Here is a 23,579-nt window from a genome sequence, read left to right as displayed (position 1 = left end):
AAGTAGGAGGATTGCTGGAGCCCAGGAGTTAAAGTCCAGTCTGGGCAAGATGGTGAGACCCTACCTCTACAAAAAAATTTTTTTTTTTTTTTTTTAGACAGAGTCTCACTCTGTTGCCCAGGCTGGTCTCTATCTCCTGGCCTCTAACAGTCTGCCTTGGCCTCCCTACGTGCTGGGATTACAGGCCTGAGCCACCGTGCCCAGCCCGACAAACATTTTTTAAAAATTAGCCGAATGTGGTGATATGTCCCAGTAGTCTCACCTACTTGAGATGCTGAGACAGGGGGATCCCATGTGCCCATGAGTTTGAGGCTGCAGTGAGCTGTGATCACTCCAGTGCACTCTAGCCTGGACAAGAGAGTGAGACTCCATCAATTAAAAAGAAAAAAAGAACAGAAACATCCTCAGGAAACTTCGAGTCTAGACAGCATTAAAACCCATGAGACTTCACAGTCACAGCCATTCCTCTAGTGGGCCCCATCCTGGGTCCATCTGGATGGTATGTGTAAGAGGATAAGAAAGATTACAATTTCCTCTAAAAGCATCCATTCCATAAGGTGAAAACGTTAAGATTTTGGTGTTTAACATCTGCAAAATGACTGGAATCTTTCTTTCTTTTTTTTTTTTGAGACGGAGTCTTGCTCTGTCGCCCAGGCTGGAGTGCAGTGGCCAGATCTCAGCTCACTGCAACCTCCACCTCCCGGGTTCACGCCATTCTCCTGCCTCAGCCTCCCGAGTAGCTGGGACCACAGGCGTCGGCCACCTCGCCTGGCTAATTTTTTTTTGTATTTTTAGTAGAGACGGGGTTTCACCGTGTTAGCCAGGATGGTCTCGATCTCCTGACCTCGTGATCCGCCCATCTCGGCCTCCCAAAGTGCTGGGATTACAGGCTTGAGCCACTGCGCCCGGCCGGAATCTTTCTAAAGAATAAAGAGAGCTGAAGTTTTAAATTATGGTTATCATGTTCAGAAAACAAAACTTGACAAACATATTATGAAGACACAAAACATGCAAAATGGATAAAATATTTATTACTGACACCTGTTACTACCTACAATTTAAGGCAGAGCAATTGTCATGTCTTCCCAAGTTGTCCCACTTTCAGCCTCTAGCAGCTGGCCTCAGACACAGGAAGACAAGGGTGTGGTTGCCAAATGGAAAGAGGACAAAAAGTCTTCTCCTGAAATCTCTCTAGCACTAAGTCTGAATATTCTACAATTGGGAGGCCAAAGTAGGAGGATTGCTGGAGCCCAGGAGTTAAAGTCCAGTCTGGGCAAGATGGTGAGACCCTACCTCTACAAAAAAATTTTTTTTTTTTTTTTTTGAGACAGAGTCTCACTCTGTTGCCCAGGCTGGAGTGTAGTGGTATGATCTCGACTCACTGCAACCTCTGCCTCCTGGGTTCAAGCAATTCTCCTGCCCCCGCCTCCTGAGTAGCTGAGATTATAGGCGTGTGCCACCATGCCTAGTTAATTTTTGTATTTTTAGTGGAGATGGGGTTTCACCATGTTGGCCAGACTGGTCTTGAACTCCTGACCTCAGGTGATCCACCCACCACAGCCTCCCTAAGTGATAATTGATAATTGTAGCAAATGATTTGGGTTAAATTTTGAGCCTTTGGGTCTCTCGATTTTGAATGACGCATACCTGGGAGGTGATAACATCACAGCTTTCTGTTGCTGAACATGAGCATCAAAAAGCTCTTTTCTGGAGTAAATAAAATGACAGGCAAGAAATGACATTCATGAGGGGGACATTATGGAAATTGAACAGTCACTTTATATTTTTGCTTCTGGCCAAATGTGTGCCATAGTTCTAAGGAAAGGTTTTCTTTTTAAATGCATTAAATGCATTTCTGTTTTAAATGTCCCATGTCCCTCACACAAATTGGCCTTGACAGCAGCAAACTTATAAATAATACACTTTCATGCCAAAGCTGGCTCAACCAGCTTGCCCAGGGTGGACTAACAATAGCAAGCCAGCCTCACTTGGCATCAGCCTCTTTCCCTTCTGCTTCTTTCCAAAGAAGCTTTGTTCATTTCAAACCCTGAGAGGGGGCTTACGGCATGCTAGAAAATTTGGCAAAGATGCTCATTCTGCTAATTTCAAAATATTTATAGTTTTTAAATCTTAATAGCCTATTTCTAATTATAGCTATGTTAACTCGGTCTGTTTATTCTATGGTAAATATAGAGGAGCTGACCATGTGAAAAGATGGGAAAATAAAATTATTCATTAAAAATATATTTTCCTTAATTTTCTGAAAACTTTGAGGAACTTTAGTATGAATTATGACATCATTTAAAGATTTCTAACAGAGTAAAATTTTTCTCACCCCCAAGCTTGGGGTGTTTTTCTCCACTTATGTGCTCAACTGGAGCAGTTGTCTCAGCCCCATCCCACCATTCCCCATTGTTGACAAGTTGACTAAAGTTAGAAACAGCTGCGTGAACAATGATACCACAGCCCAGTAACTATGGCACTCAGTTCCTTTAAAACTTTGACCACGAGTTATGTTGGGATTAGATGGGAAGTTAAGTTTTCATATTGGAAAGTGCAGGTAAGAAAATTAAGAATGACAAGATTTTTCAATTGCTGAAGGTCGTTTCATGCATATTGCCGTCCACTCGTATTTGCAGTAGTCCTGACTTTGAGTTGAAAAAAGACACAGAGATTTAGATTTAAAATGGATTTCTAGTGAAATCAAAATAGAAAAGTGCCAGCAACTTTGTCAAGGGAGCTCATGTGTCAGAAAGAAGCTGATCCCATTTCACATGTCCACAGTGCCATGAACATTCTTTGGCCTTATAAATCATCTTCAGTGGAAGTGCACACATTCTGAAGCAAACAGAAATCAAATCACACTCATCATTTATCAGTCTGAAATTTCTTAATCCAAAGTAGATTTAAAATCTCATGGTTGAAAATTAAAGTATTAAATCTCAGCCTTTCTCTATTTATCATATAGTTTTCAAATAGACATTGAATTTTCCCATTTAAAGCAGATGTAATCCAGTGGTTATCAGGTTAATGACAGAGCCCTTCTTCCTTTCTGTAGACTGAGGTTTTCTGATGTATGTCACATTTCAGTAGAGAAAAATATATGACTATATTTTATATATATATTTTATATATATTAGATATATATTTTATATAGTCTTATATATAAGTAGAAGACTATATACGTTTATTTTCCAATGGATAAATTTTAGTGACAGAGCATTTTTCCCTTTATTTTTAATTGTGGTAAAATACACATAGCATGAAATTTACCAGCTTAACTGTTTTAATTGTATAGTTTAGTGGTATTAGGTACATTCACATTGTTGTGAACTCATCAGCATCATCCATCTGCAGAGCTGTTTTGTCATTTTAAACAGAAACTCTGCACTCATTAAATAGTAACTCGTTATTGAGATGTTTTTTAAAACAATAATGTCTGGTTTCCTCAGATGTGGTACTTATTACATTTATAGTTGCAAAAACTCCTGCCAAAATTTTATGTAAATTACTAAGGATATAACCCCTTTATATCTCAATCTTACAAAATTGACATTATTTATCCTTTCTTGTTAAAATCAAACATATGCACATTAAAACATTGAGTGCCATAGAATGTAAATGTTTATTAGTTATTTCACAAACACATTAACTGAATATGATCTTTTAAATATTCCACTGAGTTTCTAATAGAGAAATAATGTTCAAATTCTGAAACTTTTCACTTTTTCTGAACATTACTGATTTATTTATCAGTTAAAGTAGTTCATGCGGTCTCTGTGCTTGGTTTAGTTTGTAACTTAAAAGTAATGTTCAACAACATTATTTACCATATAAACTAAACAACACTGATTAAGTATATGTGTATCAGATGCAAAAATTCTATCAGTATAATAATTTCCATGTGCAATTCCACTAGAGCTTTAAAGTTGATATCTCCAAGATGTGTTAAAGATAAGATAAAGGCTTTATTTTCACAGTCTGCAGAATTTGAAATAAGCATTTTGAAAAAGCATACATATCTTTTGCCCACTTTTTGATGGGGTTGTTTTTTTTTTTTCTTGTAAATTTGTTTGAGTTCTTTGTAGATTCTGGATATTAGCCCTTTGTCAGATGAGTAGATTGCAAAAATTTTCTCCCATTCTGTAGGTTGCCTGTTCACTCTGATGGTAGTTTCTTTGGCTGTGCAGAAGCTCTTTAGTTTAATTAGATCCCATTTGTCAATTTTGGCTTTTGCTGCCGTTGCTTTTGGTGTTTTAGACATGAAGTCCTTGCCTATGCCTATGTCCTGAATGGTACTACCTAGGTTTTCTTCTAGGGTTTTTATGGTATTAGGTCTAACATTTAAGTCTCTAATCCATCTTGAATTAATTTTCGTATAAGGAGTAAGGAAAGGATCCAGTTTCAGCTTTCTACTTATGGCTATCCAATTTTCCCAGCACCATTTATTAAATAGGGAATCCTTTCCCCATTTCTTGTTTCTCTCAGGTTTGTCAAAGATCAGATGGCTGTAGATGTGTGGCATTATTTCTGAGGACTCTGTTCTGTTCCATTGGTCTATATCTCTGTTTTTGTACCAGTACCATGCTGTTTTGGTTACAGATATTTCTCAAAGGAAGACATTCATACAGCCAACAGACACATCAAAAAATGCTCATCATCACTGGCCATCAGAGAAATGCACATCAAAACTACAATGAGATACCATCTCACACCAGTTAGAATGGCAATCATTAAAAAGTCAGGAAACAACAGGTGCTGGAGAGGATGTGGAGAAATAGGAACACTTTTACACTGTTGGTGGGATTGTAAACTAGTTCAACCATTATGGAAAACAGTATGGCCATTCCTCAAGGATCTAGAACTAGATGTACCATATGACCCAGCCATCCCACTACTGGGTATATACCCAAAGGATTATAAATCATGCTGCTATAAAGACACATGCACACGTATGTTTATTGCGGCACTATTCACAATAGCAAAGTCTTGGAATCAACCCAAATGTCCATCTGTGACAGACTGGATTAAGAAAATGTGGCACATATACACCATGGAATATTATGCAGCCATAAAAAAGGATGAGTTTGCGTCCTTTGTAGGGACATGGATGCAGCTGGAAACCATCATTCTTAGCAAACTATCACAAGAACAGAAAACCAAACACCGCATGTTCTCACTCATAGGTGGGAACTGAACAATGACATCACGTGGACTTGGGAAGGGGAACATCACACATCGGGGCCTATCATAGGGAGGGGGGAGGGGGGAGGGATTGCATTGGGAGTTATACCTGATATAAATGACGAATTGATGGGTGCTGACGAGTTGATGGGTACAGCACACCAACATGGCACAAGTATACATATGTAACAAACCTGCACGTTATGCACATGTACCCTAGAACTTAAAGTATTATAAAAAAAAAAAAAAAGAAAAAGCATACATTTTGTAGGGTAAGTATGTTTTTCTGCATTACAATTCTAAAATCTAGCACATGCATGGTCTTTATTCCCTCCCAAATAATTTGTTTGCTGTCATTGAAAATAATTTTAATGCTTTTCTGACTTATCTTAGCTCAAATTTATCAACCATGGCATTGTTCAGTCTTGCTGTTAAATGCCTCCATATAATCTGAGAGGGTATTTTTTTTTTCTCTGTACTTCTCTTTGTTGATAATACAGAGAGTTGTCTGTCAATATGCTTATCCTTCTTAAATATAGAGAAGGGACAGAAAGTGGTGCATTTAATGGAACTGGGCTGCTTAGAAATTTGGTGCACTGGTAAAGTTGAACTGTTTTTAAGACTGTCAAAATCTTTCCCCTATGAATAGCTGTATGCTTTATTTATACACAGGTTAGCATAGCTGTCATTAGCAACAACTGTCACTTTACTTTTTTTGCTTTTGAAGGATCTCTCAAGTTAATGGTCTATATCTAAGAAGTAAAACTCTTTTCAGAACTGCTCACGAAAAATAATTTTTAACTGGGCAGATAATAGTTATTTTTCCGTACTAAATCTCATATTGGGTCTTCTCTTCCACCCCACCTATGTCCAGGTGGTCTAAATGTCAACACTTCATTGACCTCTTCAACATGGATAGCTTTTTAGAGCCTTAATAAATGTATATATGATGGCTGTGAAAGAGTATTGGAAGATAGATCTGGGGCAAATATTAGCATATCAAAAACAGAATGAATGGGAAAAAAGATATAAAATAAATACAAATAAGAAAATTAGAGTTTTTAAAAGTTTATGTCTGATATCTGAGAAATTTTCTTACTTGAGGGACAAAGGAATGTTCTATAGCTATAATTCCTAATTAAAAATTACAAATCGAAAAGTATTAAGCATTTTATAATTACTCATATTTGGAGGATGTATTTAAATTCACTTTGTGTGTCCACTTGGCAGATTTGTTTTCTATTGAAAATCACTCTGAGGCCAGGCGCGGTGGCTCAAGCCTGTAATCCCAGCTCTTTAGGAGGCCGTGGTAGGTGGATCACTTGAGGCCAGGAGTTCGAGACTAGTCTGGCCAACATGGTGAAACCCTGTCTCTACTAAAAGTACAAAAATTAGCCAGGCATGGTGGCACACATCTGCAGTGCTAGCTACTTAGGAGAGACATGAGAATTACTTGAACCCAGGAGGCAGAGGTTGCAATGAGTCAAGATCGCGTCAATGCTCTCCAGCATGAGTGACAAAGTGAGACCCTGTCTCAAAAAAGAAGAAAGGGAAAGGAAGGGAATGGAAGGGAGAGAAAATTACCCTAAATACATTTTTAGGACTATGAATATTTTGAAGTGTTCAGATGCTTTGATTTATTTATGACTTACTTTGTTTTCTCATTTTAAGGAAATCACCTATTTCTTTTTGTTGAACTACAGCTCAAAGAGTCATTCAAAGATGTCAAAAAGAAATTCAATAATTTGAAGTTTAATTACACTAAGAAAAATGAAAAATATCGGAATCTGAAGGTGCTTAAATATCAAATTCAACAAGTTGATATGTATGCTGAAAAAATGCAGGTAACAAGAAAATATGGTTTGTATGTGTGTGTGTGTGTATGTGTGTACTACACAATTATTGCAAAATTGTTTTGCATTTCAAATCTAGATACCTAACTCTGGCTTTTTGTAGCATTGGGACTCAAAGGGTATTTTTCCATTTTTATAACAATTTTATCCTTCATATAAAAATACATAATAAATTGATTTATCTCTTGAGGCGGATCCAGAATGGTTTCTGCCAAACCTACCCAGCTTGTCTACTTCCATTTTTCTCCCCAACACATACACACACATGCATGGACACATGCACACGCCTTCTACACTCCTCCTCCTTTTCTTGCGTCCATCTATGTCATTAGTTTTGCTGGTCCTATAGCCTCTTATTCCTACCCTGATTGTCACATGTACTGGCTAGATTATTTAAATGCCTTTTCCAGGAGACAGTGAGCTTATTGAGGACAACTATTTGATTTAATTATCATTGTCTTTAAAAAATATCATATTACTAGTCTCAAAATCTGGAATAAACCTGTGTACATTTTCTATTTATTTGCTGAATGCTAAATCAATAGAATTTGGGGAAAACCCATTCTTTCCATAATATATTTGTAGTAATTATTATTTTAATAGATTGGAGGAAGCTGCAAAAGCTTTTACTAGTTTTTCTCTCAGTATTTAATCACTAGCATCATAAATACAAATTGAATGTTATTTTAAAAACTTCTTGTTTTTCACACAGGCTTTGAAAAGGAAAATGGAAAAAGTTAGTAATAAAACCTCTGATTCTTTCTTAAATTATCCAAGTGATAAAGTTAATGTCCTTTTGGAAGTCGTGAAGGATTTGCAAAAACATGTGGATGACTTTGACAAAGTTGTGACAGATTACAAGAAGAATTTGGACCTGACTGAGCATCTCCAGGAGGTGATAGAAGAGGTATCTTCTTTTTGCAGTGGTATCCATGTTGCAATGTTGTTTTCAAAAATTATTTTGCAACTTTAAAGCAATGTCACATTAGCTGTTATTGTCATTATATACATGTATCATGCTCCGTTTCATGATTTTTTTCTTAGGATAATTCTTTAAAATAGAATTGCTGGACTTAAGGGGATGAATGTTATAAGGTCTTTGATTTTATTCGTCAATTTATCTTGAGAAAGGTCTTTACTAATTTACTGGCAATGTATGAGAGTTCCTGTTTCTCCATAACCTCATCAACTGAAGATGTTTAATTATCATGAAATTATGCTGAATATCTGTTTAAAATGCTCAGAGTGGCTTATTTATTTCACAGAACTTGAAAATATTTATTTTAAAGATTGATACTGTGATTTTTCAGTTAAAAAAGTTGTTATTGGTGTTTTCTTTTATTACTGTCAAGAGGATAAAAGGTAGAGTATACATAAAATATATGAAATCTGACAAGTTAAAGTTATTGTTTGAACACTTCGTATTGAAGAAATTCTGCACTTGAAGTTCTTGAGTGTTCTTTGTTGCTCATTATTGTTTGAGATACAGAACGTCTTTACCACTAATGCAGTTGAGTTTTTAGATTTAACACCAGATTAAGGAGAATCAAAATGATCAGTCTTCCACATATGATGTATACGTTTGTTGTGCCTTTGTGGCACTATTTAAAACCAACTCCTAACAGAGTCGTGTATTTCTATCTCTCACCCTGCATAAGTGCTTTGGGTCTGGGTCAGACATTCCTTCCATCACAGTTATTTAGTTTTCATGAAAAACTTTCTCATTCTCTACTGTGTTTGGAAAATATAACTATTTTCTATTAAGAAAAGGTGAAATGCTATTTGTTGAATGATATTTTCCCATTCATAAACTAAATCTTATTCTTCAATGAGAATTTATTTATTAGAGTATTCATCAGGCAATACTTTAGCAGTGTATTGTTAATGATATCAATTCATTATGCTGGATTGTGAACATTTAACCTTTTTCTTGCCATTTAGCATGTATTTGGATTCTTTTTAGTGCCAGATGCTTTTTATCCTTCCTGTTCTTGTAAGTCTACAACATTCCTCTTAGGAATTATATTTTAGGCAAACCTAAGAAGGCAGGAGAATCAAATATAGTTTCATATTTTTACTTTCTTATAGTTTTATTTATATGTATTTTCATGTTTGTACTTATTTCTGCCACTAACATTTAAGTGCAAAAGAATATGATCATGTTTTAATATTTTCTTTATTATGACTTAGAAAGTTCAAGCCAATGTGAACATAAAGTTGAGGGAATTAAAATTTGATACTCTACTGGTCAAAATTAAGAACTTTAGAAGGACCGTATTTCTTTCATCTGTGCTTTATCCTATTTAAATTTAGTGTCACTTTTGGTACGAAGATGCAAGTGCCACAGTTGTAAGAGTGGGAAAATATTCCACAGAGTGCAAGACAAAGGAAGCTGTGAAAATTCTCCACCAGCAGTTCAATAAGTTTATTGCACCCTCAGTGCCGCAGCAAGAAGAAAGAATTCAGGAGGCCACTGACCTTGCTCAGCGCTTATATGGTGAGATCTCTTTTTAAGTATCCAGTGATTGGCCATTGAACAAATCTATACTGAGCCTAATCCAGTAGAAAGCAAGAGTGTGGCAAGTCCTCAAGGTCCTCAGTATGCCAACCTATTCAGGGAAAATGTTCAAGATAAGAACCCACAGCCAGGGAAAGCAAACAGGGAACAGAGGGAGGAATTTCTGGAGCAGATGAAGCCTGCAGATTTTTAACTACTTTGTGTAAGCCTTCCTTCTCTATTCTCTTTTCTCCTCCATCCTTGTTGTTCATCTCTAGGGTAATGACACCAGAACAATACTCAGCTTATATAAACAACAACAACAACAAAAACCCCATCTAATTTCCACTAGAGTGATTCCTCAAAAAACATAGAAAACTTCAGTAATACTTTAACTAGACATAAAGCTAAGACTGAAGTCTCCAGCTCTCTCATTTCTATGAGGCTTTTGGTTCACAAATTTGAGAAAGACCTGGAAAATTCTCCTGTCTTCCTCTCACTTGTGGAATAAATGGGAGAACTCAAATTGCCATTTTACAAGTTCTGCTTTCCTCTCTTCCATGACTAGAAAAGATAATGTCATGTCAGCCTGGGAGATCCTTCCTCCTAAAAGAGGCCCCCATTTAAGAAGTCCATGGAGGGTGATAGTTCTTGAGGGCTGTGAGGAATAAGTTCCATGAATTCCCTGATATCAGTCCTATGAGACCCAGAGTAATTCCCAGTGACCAGGCAAATGCAGCCCAGAAAGAAGACACAGCAGTTGGTACAAAATGCTTAATTTGACTGCCCATGGCTGCTGCCATAGATTTTCTCTTATATAACGTGAAACACTATCATGGAGAGCCATAAATTTTGAAATTTTGTAGTATACTACTTAAATTGTTGAGAATGAATTATTCATGATATTCTAGAAGAAAAGGATAGAAACATAAAAATAATAAAATACGGATTGAAAAATTAATGGAAACTAAGGTGACATCTTCTTGCTGGAGTTACTGTGTAAGTGCACTAAAAATTTTGGAGACACTGTGCTTCCATAGCCTGGTATATGTTTCCTCCACGACTGAACTTTTTACATTGTAGTATAAACACCTATTTGTCTTCTCTACTGCCCATAAACTTGAGGAAAGTATATTTTATTTTTCACTGTATTTGTGCCTGGATCAGTGCCTATTCAATCTCAGAGCATAATAAGTACTGACAAAACCCCTAAAAAGTTAAATTCCCTTCTTGACATGCAAGATCCTGCCTCTGGCTTTGTTTGTATCCCTGGCCCTTATCACCAACTGACATTTTATATAGGTATTTGTCTGTTGCCTGGCTTTCCTTACCAGAGTGTAAGCTGTATTCAAGGAGGGATTTTTGCCTGTTAGTTCACTGTCTAATGGCACATACCAACAGCTTAACAAATATTTGATGAATAAATGAATCACTGAATGAATAAATGAATGACATGAGTCTGCATCTGTTTGGAATGGAAGCTATACATTTTTTAAAATTAGTGCATCAGGGGAAGTACTTTAAGATTATATCAACTCTTGCAAGCTGTTCAAGCACTACTGAACTCAGAATTTTCATGCAAAAAAATTGTCTCAAACTTTTGCATACCTGTTATCTACTAAGAGCTGTGGCTGTTATGAAGACAATTAAGACTTGGTTCCTGCATTCAAGAGACCACAGTCTAGGCCTTGAAGTCATGGTATGGTAAATGGATTGAGAAGGTCATAAAATGTTCGTATTCGTTTTCTAGGGCTGCCGTAACAAAATACCACTGACTGGGTGGCTTAAACAGAAACTTATTTTCTCACACTTCTGGAGTCTGGAAGTCCAAGATGAAGATGCCAGCAGGGTTGGTTTCATCTCAGGCCACTCTGCTTGGCTTGCAGATGGCTGATCTCTTGTTGCCTCTTCACATGGTCATCCCTCTGCACACACACGCCCCTGGTGTCTCTCCCTCTTCTTGTAAGGGCACCAGTCATATTGGATTAGTGCCCCATCCCAATGGCCTCATTTTAATTTAACCACCTCTTTAAAGATCTTATCTCCAAATACAATTATGTTCTGAGGTACTGGGAATTGAGACTTCAACATATGAACTTGGCAGGATGGGGGACATAGTTCAGCCCATAACAATGTGTGACACAATCTTGGCCTAGCATGTGGAGTCAGACAGTCCTGGGTTCAAATCCCTCTTCCTCCATTTATTGTCTTGGTCACCTAAAGAAGTTCTTTTTTTTTTTTTTTTTTTTTTGAGACAAAGTCTTGCTTTGTCACCCAGGCTGGAGTGCAGCAGCATGATCTCGGTTCACTGAAACCTTCACCTCCCAGGTTCAAGTGATTTTCCTGCCTCAGCATCCCGCGTAGCTGAGATTACAGGCATGCGCCACCATGCCAGGTTAATTTTTGTATTTTTAGTAGAGATGGGGTTTCACCATGTTGGTCAGGCTGCTCTTGAACTCCTGACCTCAAGTGGTCTGCCCACCTTGGTCCCCCAAAGTGCTCAGATTACAGGCACGACCCACCATGCCCAGGCAAGAAGTTCTTTTGAGCATCGCATTCCTCACTTGTAAAATGTGGATAGTAGTAGAGTCTATCCAAGGATTACATTGAGCAATGGTTATACAGTGCTTAGGCACAGGCAAATAATAAGCATGTGCTACATGATAGCTATTTTTATTACAATATATATGGAAAAGCCCAGTTGGAAAAGATTAAGAATATCTTCACAGAAATGTTGGCATTTCAGGTGGACCTTAAAGAGTAGGTTATATTTGGAGAGCAGAAATAGAGAGTGGAGGGACAGTAGTCCTGGTAGAGGAAGGAATACTCAGCTGCTGTGGGGATCTTCAGGAGGAGTTGCTGGTTCCATCTGGCTGGAGATAAAATACAGGAGAGAACTAGAGTGACATACATTTGGGAGAGGCAGATTGAAACCATGTTATGGAAGGGCCTTGAATGCCATCCTGAGGAACTTATTCTTCTCTAAGCAGAGAGGAACCACTGGATGTTCTGAACAGGAAAAACTGAGGAGAATTGAGCTTTGAGACTATTCATGTAGCAACATTATTTAGGTTATGTGAAAGTGGCATGGTACAGCAAATGTAATCATTTTCCTAGAATATCTAGCTTTTAGAAACATGTCTTTATTCATTTATTTATCTGTTCAGCAAATATTTATTAAGAACTTACAATTTATCAGCCCTTACACTGGACAGGGAGATGAATTTATACCTGGACTTTTTTTCTTGCTAAAAATTTGACCTTTAAAATTAGTTTCATCCTTCTCCCCAGGTTTGGAAGAAGGACAGAAATATATTGAGAAAATAGTGACAAAACACAAAGAGGTTCTTGAATCTGTGACTGAATTATGTGAGTCCCTTACAGAGCTTGAAGAAAAACTGAAGGTAATTTCTTCTTCCTCGAATATGTATTTTCAAGCAAAATAAATAAAAATGTGTTAATCAAATGTCTTCTGGTGCAAAGACGTTTTAATAGAATTTGTCAAGGGATGTAATGTGCACATTTGTTTCACAACTTTCTAACATAATTATCTGGGTGTTTCTGATAATTAATTCTATTTCTTTCCCATCACTGCAGAGAAAAATATTGCTGGGAATGAGGGCTAAACACAATTAAGGTGTCTGGTTTACATTTTCATGGATCATATCCTAAAAAATGTGTCCCATTAAGACTGCCAGTAAACTTTGTATTAAGTAGCCTATGGTTTTGTTTCATAATTAAGTAGCCTGTGGTTTTGTTCATAAATAACAGATGCCAGGGTGTTTTTTTTTTCCTCTCCAAATTGTGGCACCAGAGAAAATAAAAGTAATCTTCAGGTATTCATTGAACACTTTTCCTCATGGAAATAGTAAACTAATCATGATCACTTTTCATAGAATACCAATTTGATGGTAACAAATATAGAGAATATGTTTATGTCTAAGCAAAACCAGTTAAAGTGAAATACATATGTTTCTCTGTCAGTGTCATGTCAAAAGCTGGTTTGACTAATGCTGTTTTCATAGCTGGCTGAAAGAACTGGTTGTTGAGGATGGGCAGAATAGCAAGGTCATTAAGATCAAAGGCTGTAAAGCAAAGCACAGTTGCCTTGAAATATCAACTCCCTAAATAATTGAATTTGTGACCTTGGGTACATTATTTAATCTCCCTGAGTCTCTGTTTCCTGATCTACAAAGTGGATCCCGGAATAGCCCTGACAATTGACTGTGAAGATACTCAAGATTATTGTTGGGATAATTGTGATTGAGGCCTAGTGGTGGTCTTGCAGTTCAGAGCAGAATTATATTTATTTCTAGCAGCCACTTTTTTTGGTAGGAATTTCTATGTCATAAATTTATGTGCCTCTTCCATTCAAATAGTTTGTGAGGCTTTTAATTCAGTGGGTGCCCAACTAACTTATCTTTATCCTTTGGTTAAGAATCTAGATTTTCTAACCATTTTACCATTTTAAATAACACCACAATGAACATCTTTGTGCATAGCTTTTTCTTTCTTTTGTGTTATTACCCACACATAAATTCTACAATCAGGTTTGAGAAAACTGAAATTTTTAATATATGAAATGATTAATATTTCTAATATATAGGTTATTTGCTTCCCATCAATGTTTCACAATGATAATAAACCATATATCTCATGTTATCTTTTGCAGCATTTATCCTTTCCTCCCCACCTCCATCCCACCTCCTGAGGAGCTGCTGCTGCTTCTGACTTCCAATATACAGGCTGCAAATCACTGCTTCCTCTGACTCTTTGCTCTTCATTGTCTACAATATTCCTCCCATTTATATTGCACATCTTAAAGTGAGGGTCAGCTTCATAAAATCTGCTTTCTTCAAGTTATATCCCTTTCCAGCTTTTACCTTGATGGCTGTTCTTCCTGAAAGGGCTGTTTCCACAGCCTCTCCCACTTCCTCATTCTCCATTCCTTCCATACTCCGTGTAGTCAGGATTGCATTCTCTCTTTCTCACGCTCAACCTGTCACTTGGATTCTCTTTTGCACTAGTCAGGAGTCCCCTAATTATACTCCCAGTTAGATTGCCCTTCCTAAATAGTTCTGCTAGTGTCATCTTCACATTCACAACACTCCACTATAAACTCTTCCTTACCAAGTCAATTTCCAATTCAAGGCCTTTCAATGTTCTGAGGCTAGTCACCTTTCCCAACCACTGTGCTTCTACATTCACTGTAGATCTGTGTCCTACTGACCTACTGTGCTCCCTGGGATTTCCCACTTCTAAACCTTTACTTCAAGGACACGACCTTCTGTCTGTTTTTTGAAATCTTACCATCTCTCAGAGCCAAACCCAAATGCTGCCTCCTCCATAAATCCTTCCTTAGCTATATCATTCCCTCCCTGATCTCTCATGCCACTTGTGTGCCTTCCTACCTGTCTTAGTCCATCCTGACTGCTATGCCAAATGCCATAGACAAGATGCCTTATAAAAAGCAGACATTTGTTTCTCATAGTTCTGGAGGCTGGAAGTTCAAGATCAAGATGCCGGCAGATTTGGTGTCTAGTGAGGACTTCCTGGTAGCTGTCTACTCACTCTAACTTTACATGGTGGAAGAATGAGGGGTATCTCTCAGCCCTCTTTTCTGAGGGCACTAATCCTATTCATGAGGGCTTCACCCTCATGACCTAATCACTTCCCAAAGGCATCATCTTCTAATACCATCACCTTAAGGATGTGGATTTTAACATTTAAACTTTAGGGGAACATAAACATTCAGGCTATAGCACTAGTATAATCACACGTATAACTACTACATATAATTACATCACATATAACTACTGTTGCCATCCCAATCCTCCCTACTTGATTATACTTAAGGAAACCCTCTGGCGCCGCTAAATTTAGTGTCCCACACAACATTTAACACTATGCTTTACCTTTTATTGATTGATTGATTGATTTAGAGACAGTGTGTTGCTCTGTTGGCCAGGCTGGAGTGTAGTGGTGTTATCATGGCTCACTGCAGCCTCGTCTTCCCAGGCTCAAGCAGTCCTCCAACCTCAGCCTACCAAGTAGCTGGGACCACAGGCATGCACCACCACATGTTTTGATTTTTTTGGAAAGTTGAGGTCTCACTATGTTGCCCAAGCTGGTCTCAAACTCCTGGACTCAAGTGATCTTTCCTACTTGGCCTCTCAAAATGCTGGTGTTACAGGTGTGAGCCACCACACCTGGCCTGCTTTGCTTTTTAAAGCAGGTTATCTAGAAAGAGTTTTGGCATTTGTAGTAAATGCCCAATGAATTGGTACAGAGAAGAACTATCTTCCAGTGCTTGAAGGTATTTAATTTGGGTGGATGTGGAAATGAGAAACGGTCTCTCTGGCAAGAGAAATAGGCATCAGCATTATCTTTATGAGTTATAGCCACAACAAATGCTTGCCAAAGAATGTTTACCAGCACTTTATAGGTGTTTGTATGAAGAGAGCAAATGTCTATTTTTTTTTATGTTTTTAAATATAAAGGTTGATGCTATGGCTCTCTTTTCAAAGTCATAGAAAGTGGGCTCAGCAATTCCTGTCAAGGCTGAAATAGTGATAGAAATCCGTTCTAATGTATAGCAATTTCAGACTTACGAAGGACGTTCATATATACATTATCTCCAGTGATTTCCAAATAATGTTGAGATGAAAAGAAGGCAAACGTTTTCTGTGTAGAGGTGAAAGGAAAATTCCAAAGAGGGTAAAAGTGCTTTACATGGGCCCCAATAGTCAATAGTGGTAGATCTGAAATTTGAATTTAGATTTAATTCAAAATCTAGCATTCTTTCCACACCAGCTGATATTTTAGAATAAGATATCAGCTGCATACCAAAGCAGAGTGATTCACTGAGTGACACGAACCAGTTCAGTTTAGAGTTGGGACTAAAGGCAGAATCTCCCCAGTAGTAGGTCTCCCTGAATCCTCTGAGCCAGTGTCGCATGTGCATTTTGATGAGTATGCGTATTCCATGCTCCAAGGATCATATTCCAGGTGGAATAGAGACTTTTCCATTGCAGTATAATCATCATTCTAAACTGGCGTGTTCTATCACATGGGATACCAGGGCCTCTTTCCACCTTTACAAAGTCTTCTTGGCTCTTGCACTGACTCCACAGCACTTGGCAAACCTCCACTACCTCCGTGACTAAAACTGAGCCCCATGAAATGCAGGGAACAAAATATCTTCAAACACGTGAAGCGTCCTGTGTTCTCAATTGCTGTTTTTCTTTACTATACTCAGTGATATTTTATTCCTCTTTTCAAGAGTCTCCCTGGTATTTTGCTTGTGTAGATTCTCTGGATTTCCTACCTTCTTCTCCCTTAGAAACCTTTAATCATTTCTACCTCACTGCTGCTCCCCAGACTCTCCTAATGGTTTACATTGCCATGCATAATGATTCCTTCCTCTAGAGAATGCTCCTGCAGGAGCATCCTATTATAATGATTACTTTTTTCCTCCTGGGCCTTTCAACAACCAATTTTTACTGGCAATGAACTCTATCAAAGGAATGAGGCAGGAGGGAAACTGTGAGCTGGGAGGGATAATTTTATAAATCACATCATGGGAGTACACCAGTCTCTTGTGGAATGTATTTGCTGAAAGGTTGCAAGTGGTCTATGTTTTCTTCCAAGTAGTATATGGCACTGTTCCTCCAACTTTCCTGGCTCAGGCTCTCACTAACTGTTGCTTTGTACAGCAGGAAGACGTTTTAAAGATGAATCTGAATTTGGAAGACTTCCATGATGATTACATTGACTTGCTAAAGGAACCAGCAAAAAATAAGCAGACAATATGCAATGAAGAAAGGAATAAGGTAAAGAAAACTACTTAACCTCAGCTATTCAGTACTTTTGCTTTGAGGTTACAGTCATTGTTCATTGCAAAATAAAAGTGAATTATAGCCTTCTTATCTATCCAAATGGAACTTCCCAATGTAAATGCTATGTGAATTTCCTCCTTCCTTGCTTCCATTTGCTCCTTACTTAGTGCTTCTTCCCTCTGCTGTGCTGTTTCCTCTGAGCTTCTCACTATCAAGTACTGAAACCATGACATTTCACAGTAGCATTGGGACAGCCATTTAAATGCCATGTCACCCCAAACCACTTCTGTTTTTCCCATCTCTAGCTGCCTTTTCCATTGTCTTTTTATATCCAATCCAACTTCAAATTTTACTTCTCCCTTTTCATCATATTGCCAAGCCATGATTTTTATTGTTTTACACGACCCATTAGCAAAGCTTAGTTCATGAAATTAGATAGTATCTTGTTCCCATAGACTCTACCTCTAAGATGATATTTCCAGGCACATTTACCAAACCATAGAATCCAGCTGAAATAAATACTAAAGTATTTAGAGAAATGTTTAAATTATTGTAAAACTTACGCACTTACTGATAAATTAAAGCATGTGATGACTACAGATACTCACAAAAATGCAAATGTATCATGATTTTGAAAGTATTATTTAAATCACAACATCATGATGGTTTTTTGGCATAAGTTGCTCACTCTCTATTCATAGCTGCTGGACTATAATTAGCTTTTGACTTTTTGCTTTGCCAAGTTGCCTGCTGCCAATGTTTCTCTCCCGAGGAGCTGAAGGAACAATCAGAGTCAACATTATTCTCAACCGTTCTAAAATTAACAAAATATACTTCTTGTGACACGAGAGTTAAAAACAAACACAAACCCTCTCCGTTTGTAGTGGTTATTTCATAGAGAAAGATTTATCTTTCCTTGAATTCAATACAGTTCTTTCAGCTTCCTTATAGGTCCTTTTCCACAGGTTAATCTATGCCAAGGCCTGGTGCACTTATACAACCACCAGGCAGCAAGTACTGTTAAGCAAACTGTCTTTTTTTGTGGTAGGGTCTTGAGCCACTTAAACCCAGATTCCTCTCTGAGGCAAAGGAAAGCTGCCAAACTTTGGTCATTTTGCTGGATGTTACTCTTACATCAAATGACCTTATGTTACTCCGACTGGTCTAAATCAGGGTTTCTCAACCACAGCACTGTTGGCATTTTGGCCACAGAATTCTCTATCGTGGAGAGCTGTCCTGTGCATTGTAGAAGTTTAGCAGTATTCCTGGCCCTGCTCACTAGATGCCAGTAGCATTTATTATACTAAAATCACTTCAATTGAGAATGACTGGTTGACATAATAAAGAATAGCCTTAAATGCACCACATTTTCTTAAAAAGGTTTCTAAGAGTTACTAAATCCAGCATCCTATCATTTATTTTATTTAGTTCTGCACAATTTCCTACATTGTGAACTAGACACATTTACGAAGAACTCAGAAACAAAAATTATTGCTACCAAAGCAAACAAAAATAATTTATACTTAGCAAAAGTAGTTTATCTTGCTTTTATTTTCTTATTAGAAGAAACAGATTCCTTTAAATTAAAAAAAAAAAAAAGCAAGATTTACCTTCATGGAAAAATCACATTTATTCTAATATAAACTAAAAGGATATAGCATCAGTCATTTTGGGTGTAAGTGAAGGTCTACAATTACAGCTGTCAAGAATTCTTGTTAACATTATGTCATGTCCTGGTGCAATTGGTGTAGACAGTCAAATGAAAGGGTGGCAGTAATCTTCACTTTTAAGTAGCTCAATCACATTTACCCTCTTATTGTCTCTATTATTTATATGTACATCAGATGTAATGATTCTCCACAACCCCATGTGGGCAGATAGGAAGCACCAAGTGAAAAGCTGGTCCTGGTATTACTGCAGTCAATTCTGATGCGCTTAAATGATGGTAGCCTTCCTGAGGAAATTATTTGAGTCGGAAGGAATAGTTCCACTGAACTGCTACAGAATATATTCAACACAGGGATTTTTTTTCCTGGAGATAGCAAAGTACTTCTCATTTTTCAGACCCAAAAATGCAGCAGGTGGAATTAGGCAATTCACTAAATGCAATACATAGAGCACTGCTAACAGATTAGTGATGGTATTTTATTCCCAACATGAGCACCGAAGCTATGAAAACTCCTAAGATTAAACGGAAGCACGCAGTATTAACAGGCTCACCTAAAGTCATGGAACTATTCGGTGGAAGATGGTGGCTTTTGATGCCAGCATTTAGAGTTACAGAATTTTATTGCTAGAAGGGATTTAACAGTAATCTGATCAAATATCATTTTACAGTTGAGGAAACTGAGACCAAAAGGGATTAAATATATTGCCCTCCAAAAATTACAGAAAGTAGTACAAAAACTGGCAGTCACCCCAATTCTCCTGAATTTTAACCATACACTTTTCCCACAAGACCAAATGGGAGCTCCCAGGAACTGTTGCATATACATAAGCTGTTTTGTAATGATACTGTAGATGTCCATGACAAACTTTTCCCCTTTTCCTATTTATCTGCTTACAAGCAATAGCATGGAAATATTTTTGCACCACAGTATTCAGTGGAGTGCTCTTATCAGACTGGGTGAAGAGGATCCCTGTACTCCCCCTCTGCCCTCAACACTCACACACTAATCCTGATCACCTGGCAGGTACAGGAAGATGTCCCTGAAACACTTGCCTTGAAAAAATTTGGGAAGAGACAAAGTGTTCTTCTTCACCACCTCTCTGTTCCCTTTTCTTTTATCTTGTCCACAGAAAGTGCCCGAAAATGTCATATTACCCCTTTTTGTCTAAAGTCCCCGCTAAGGGCCTTCTCTACAAATGCCTCTTACAGACCAAGTCCTATGCTGAATATCTTTCTTTGTGTCTTCCTACTTGCTTTCATTAAATCTTATTTACCCCAAAGTAAGGCTATCTGTTATGGAGCTATTTTGGAAGATAAAGTCTTGTGGTGTTCCTTCAAATTTACCACATAAGTAGCTCCCTGCTCTATGTACTTTGAGGATTGGTTCTTCCCCCTTAGTTGAATGGATGTAGGAATATCACTGTATTCTCCCTTCCAGACACTTTTTCTGCCTACAGGGCAATGATTTAAATTCAAGGAATTATGCCCATGAGCAGAAATGAAAGTTCGGAAGTCCTGACACAGATAAGACTTGAAGCTATAGATTTAGTATTAATTAAGAGTTAATTGTTTACTAGATATGTAAGTGGGTGACATCTTGGAGGGGCAAAGAATATAGAGACAATTAGAGAACTTCAAGATAAGACTGCAAACCATTCATATATTTAGAAGGTGGGAAAAGAAAAAGGAATCAACAAAAAGACAAAGATCAGCCTCTCAATTTGATATAAGAAAAGAAGATTGAGAGTTGAGCTATGTTTTGGTGAATTAGATCAGAGTTTCCCAGCTATTTTGCCAGAACTCAGACTGATGTAAATATGCCCTGTCTGTACTGAAAACCATAGATTTATTTAACCTTTTCTGGGTAAATAACACACACATTTTTTTTTCTAATAACAAACATGGTTTTATGGTGAAGAAATATTAACAAATAATTAGTATATGTGAATGTTTGGATAGCATTTTCATAGTTGAAAACTAGACAGTTCTAGAAAATATAGGTCAGTGAGTTTTAAAGTAATGTTTCTTTATTTTTTTTTATGTTTTTATGTTTAAACGTCTTTTTAATGTTTACAGGCTGGGTGCTGTGGCTTATGCCTGTAATCCCAGCACTTTGGGAGGCTGAGGCAGGTAGATCACCTGAGGTCAGCAGTTCAAGATCTGCCTGGCCAACATGGTGAAACCCTGTCTCTACTAAAAATACAAAAATTAGCTGGGCATGATGGCGGGTGCCTGTAATACCAGCTACTCGGGAGGCTGAGGCAGAAGAATCATTTGAACTTGGGAGGTGCAGGTTGCAGTGAGCCGAGATTGTACCATTGCACTCCAACATTGGCAACAAGAGTGAAACTCCATCTCAAAAATAAAAACAAAATAAAATGATGTTTCCATAAAATTCCATAGTGACTTAAAAACTAAAATCTTATTTGCATTTTTAATTTTCTTAAAAATTTGTATATGATACATAATAGATGTACCATAGTTTTGAAGTACTTGTGACAATTTAATACTTTCATTTTTGCATTTAAGAATAAAAGCAGAACTGCCAAGAGCCAAATGGATTTACTCAGAAAACCACTTGCATGTATATTAAACTCACCTTATCTTGTTTCCTGAGATGATTATTTAATGAGTAATTCTAGATTAGTGCCATAGGCATAATTTATTATGGTTTCAAGAAGTCATTTGATAAACACACTTATGATGCTCTCTTAAGATAAGTGGAGAAATGTGTACTGAATGAGGGTTTGGCCAAGTTATAATTGTACTCAAGAGTGTTAAGTAGTTCATCAACATCAATCTTGGAGACAGTCTGTCTTGTAGAGATATCTGACTTTGTTCTAAACGCTGCAGTGTTCAACATTTTCATCAATAGCACTAAGGGATGGAGGAGGTAGCAAATTTTAGTTGACTACAAATTCAGTATGAGTCAATGGTCCCATGTGATTTTTATTTTAAAAAATGAACTGATACTATCACCTTAATAAAAACATATCATATAGGTCAAGAAGATGATGAGTCCACTGATTACTTACCATCTGGAAAGTAAACAACTCTAGAAACAAACATGGTTAATGGGGAGTTAAATGATTCCAGAAAAAGATTTGAGAAAACTCTCCCCCTCTTATTGATAGTAGAAATTATTGGGTAGTGTTATTTTCTGAGGAAAGTACTTTTTCTATTTTAGGAATTGTTAGAAGTGAAAAAGTGATAGCCTTGGATTCCTTTCCTGTGTTTGGCACCAGCTGAGAAAGTAAGATACAGGAGTCAGGAACCAGTTAAAGCTGAATGGCTTGAACTTTTCTAGTGGGTTTCCCCAAACTTCGTGCCTGATGTAAATAGATTAAATGTGTACCTAGTCCACTTAGGTGCCCATCTAGACAACCACAGACTTCACCTCCAGGGGATTTTCGTGCCTTAGAGCCAACCTGAACCCATGCATTTCATGAAAGGCAAATCCAAAAGAGAAGGCCTCATAGAGACAGATCTGAGCATGCTCAGTTCCTTCTTCCAAACCCTCAATTAGGAAATAAATTCCTTCCCAGCAGGGATTGAGGAGTTGGGAGACTGGTCTGGACTTTTATTCAAGTTTCTCTCCTAAGCTTGTTGTAAATTTTCAGACAATTGTAACACATTATTCTTCTGTGGAGAGTCATAGGTTACCTGATGAAGTCATTAAGGAGTTGTCATTGTCTGCCCCTGCAAGGCCATCAAGTCAACAAATGTCCCTGCTCTTCTATGAAGGACCTTGTGGTCCAGTGGGAGTGGGACCTCCCAGAAATGACCAAAATGATGACAGAGAGTTGAGGCAAAAGAAGACCTGAGAGTGTCTGGTACAGAGAAAGAGGCTTAGACAGGTTGTAGGAACAATTCTCCAAACAGTCAAAGAGCTGTTAAAATTGGAGAGCAGCTGGACTTCTTGTGTAGCTCCAGGAGGCCAATTCAGATCCATTGGTGGAAATTGCAGGAAGGCAGATCTTTGCTACATATAGGAAGATATTCTTAACACAAGTAAGGTACACATTCTCAAAGTACTCTTTCAGAAAAAGTATTCAAATAGAGGCTGCCAGAATGTTGTAGCGGAGATTCTTAGACAATAGGTGTTTGATCAAAGTCCCTATAAGGAGGAAAATAAGCATTCTACTTTCATGAAGAGAGACACTGAGCTAAGATGTGGAACGACAACCAAAAGAGGGAGGGGCAATTAGTAATTTTAGTATTCTTTTTAATGAGAGGAACTTCTAAGAACATCTGGGTTTTAGACTCAATTTAAACTTTTACTAAATGGCAGAAGGAAACCACTTTCTCTAAGCTGGGTTAATGTTTCTCTAAGGAGAGATCATCTCTGTGGGATAGTAGAAGCAACATTGTTTTGTTTCTGAAAACACATTTTTTTTTTTTTTTTTTTGGAGACAAAGTTTCACTCTTGTCGCCCAGGCTGGGGTGCAATGGCACAATCTCCACTCACTGCAACCTCTGCCTCCTGAGTTCAAGAGATTCTCCTGCTTCAGCCTCCCAAAGTAGCTGGGATTACAGGC

The 23,579-nt window shown here is 37.6% G+C and overlaps 1 protein-coding gene across 1 annotated transcript in view; it reads left to right on the top strand.

Moving 5' to 3' along the window:
• Positions 1-23,579, top strand: part of CCDC141 (coiled-coil domain containing 141) — a 222,953-nt gene that overhangs the window by 189,501 nt on the left and 9,873 nt on the right. Inside the window, exons 18-22 of the mRNA XM_011944052.1 lie at positions 6,888-7,028; positions 7,750-7,944; positions 9,351-9,534; positions 12,826-12,938; positions 17,250-17,366. Coding sequence (XP_011799442.1) covers positions 6,888-7,028; positions 7,750-7,944; positions 9,351-9,534; positions 12,826-12,938; positions 17,250-17,366 — 750 coding nt within the window. The remainder of the gene's footprint in view (positions 1-6,887; positions 7,029-7,749; positions 7,945-9,350; positions 9,535-12,825; positions 12,939-17,249; positions 17,367-23,579) is intronic.

This window comes from Colobus angolensis, unplaced genomic scaffold (assembly GCF_000951035.1).
Source record: "Colobus angolensis palliatus isolate OR3802 unplaced genomic scaffold, Cang.pa_1.0 Scaffold224, whole genome shotgun sequence".
NCBI lineage: Eukaryota > Metazoa > Chordata > Mammalia > Primates > Cercopithecidae > Colobus > Colobus angolensis.
Note: the sequence above shows the minus strand (reverse complement) of the source record. Positions and strands in the feature narration are given on the sequence as shown.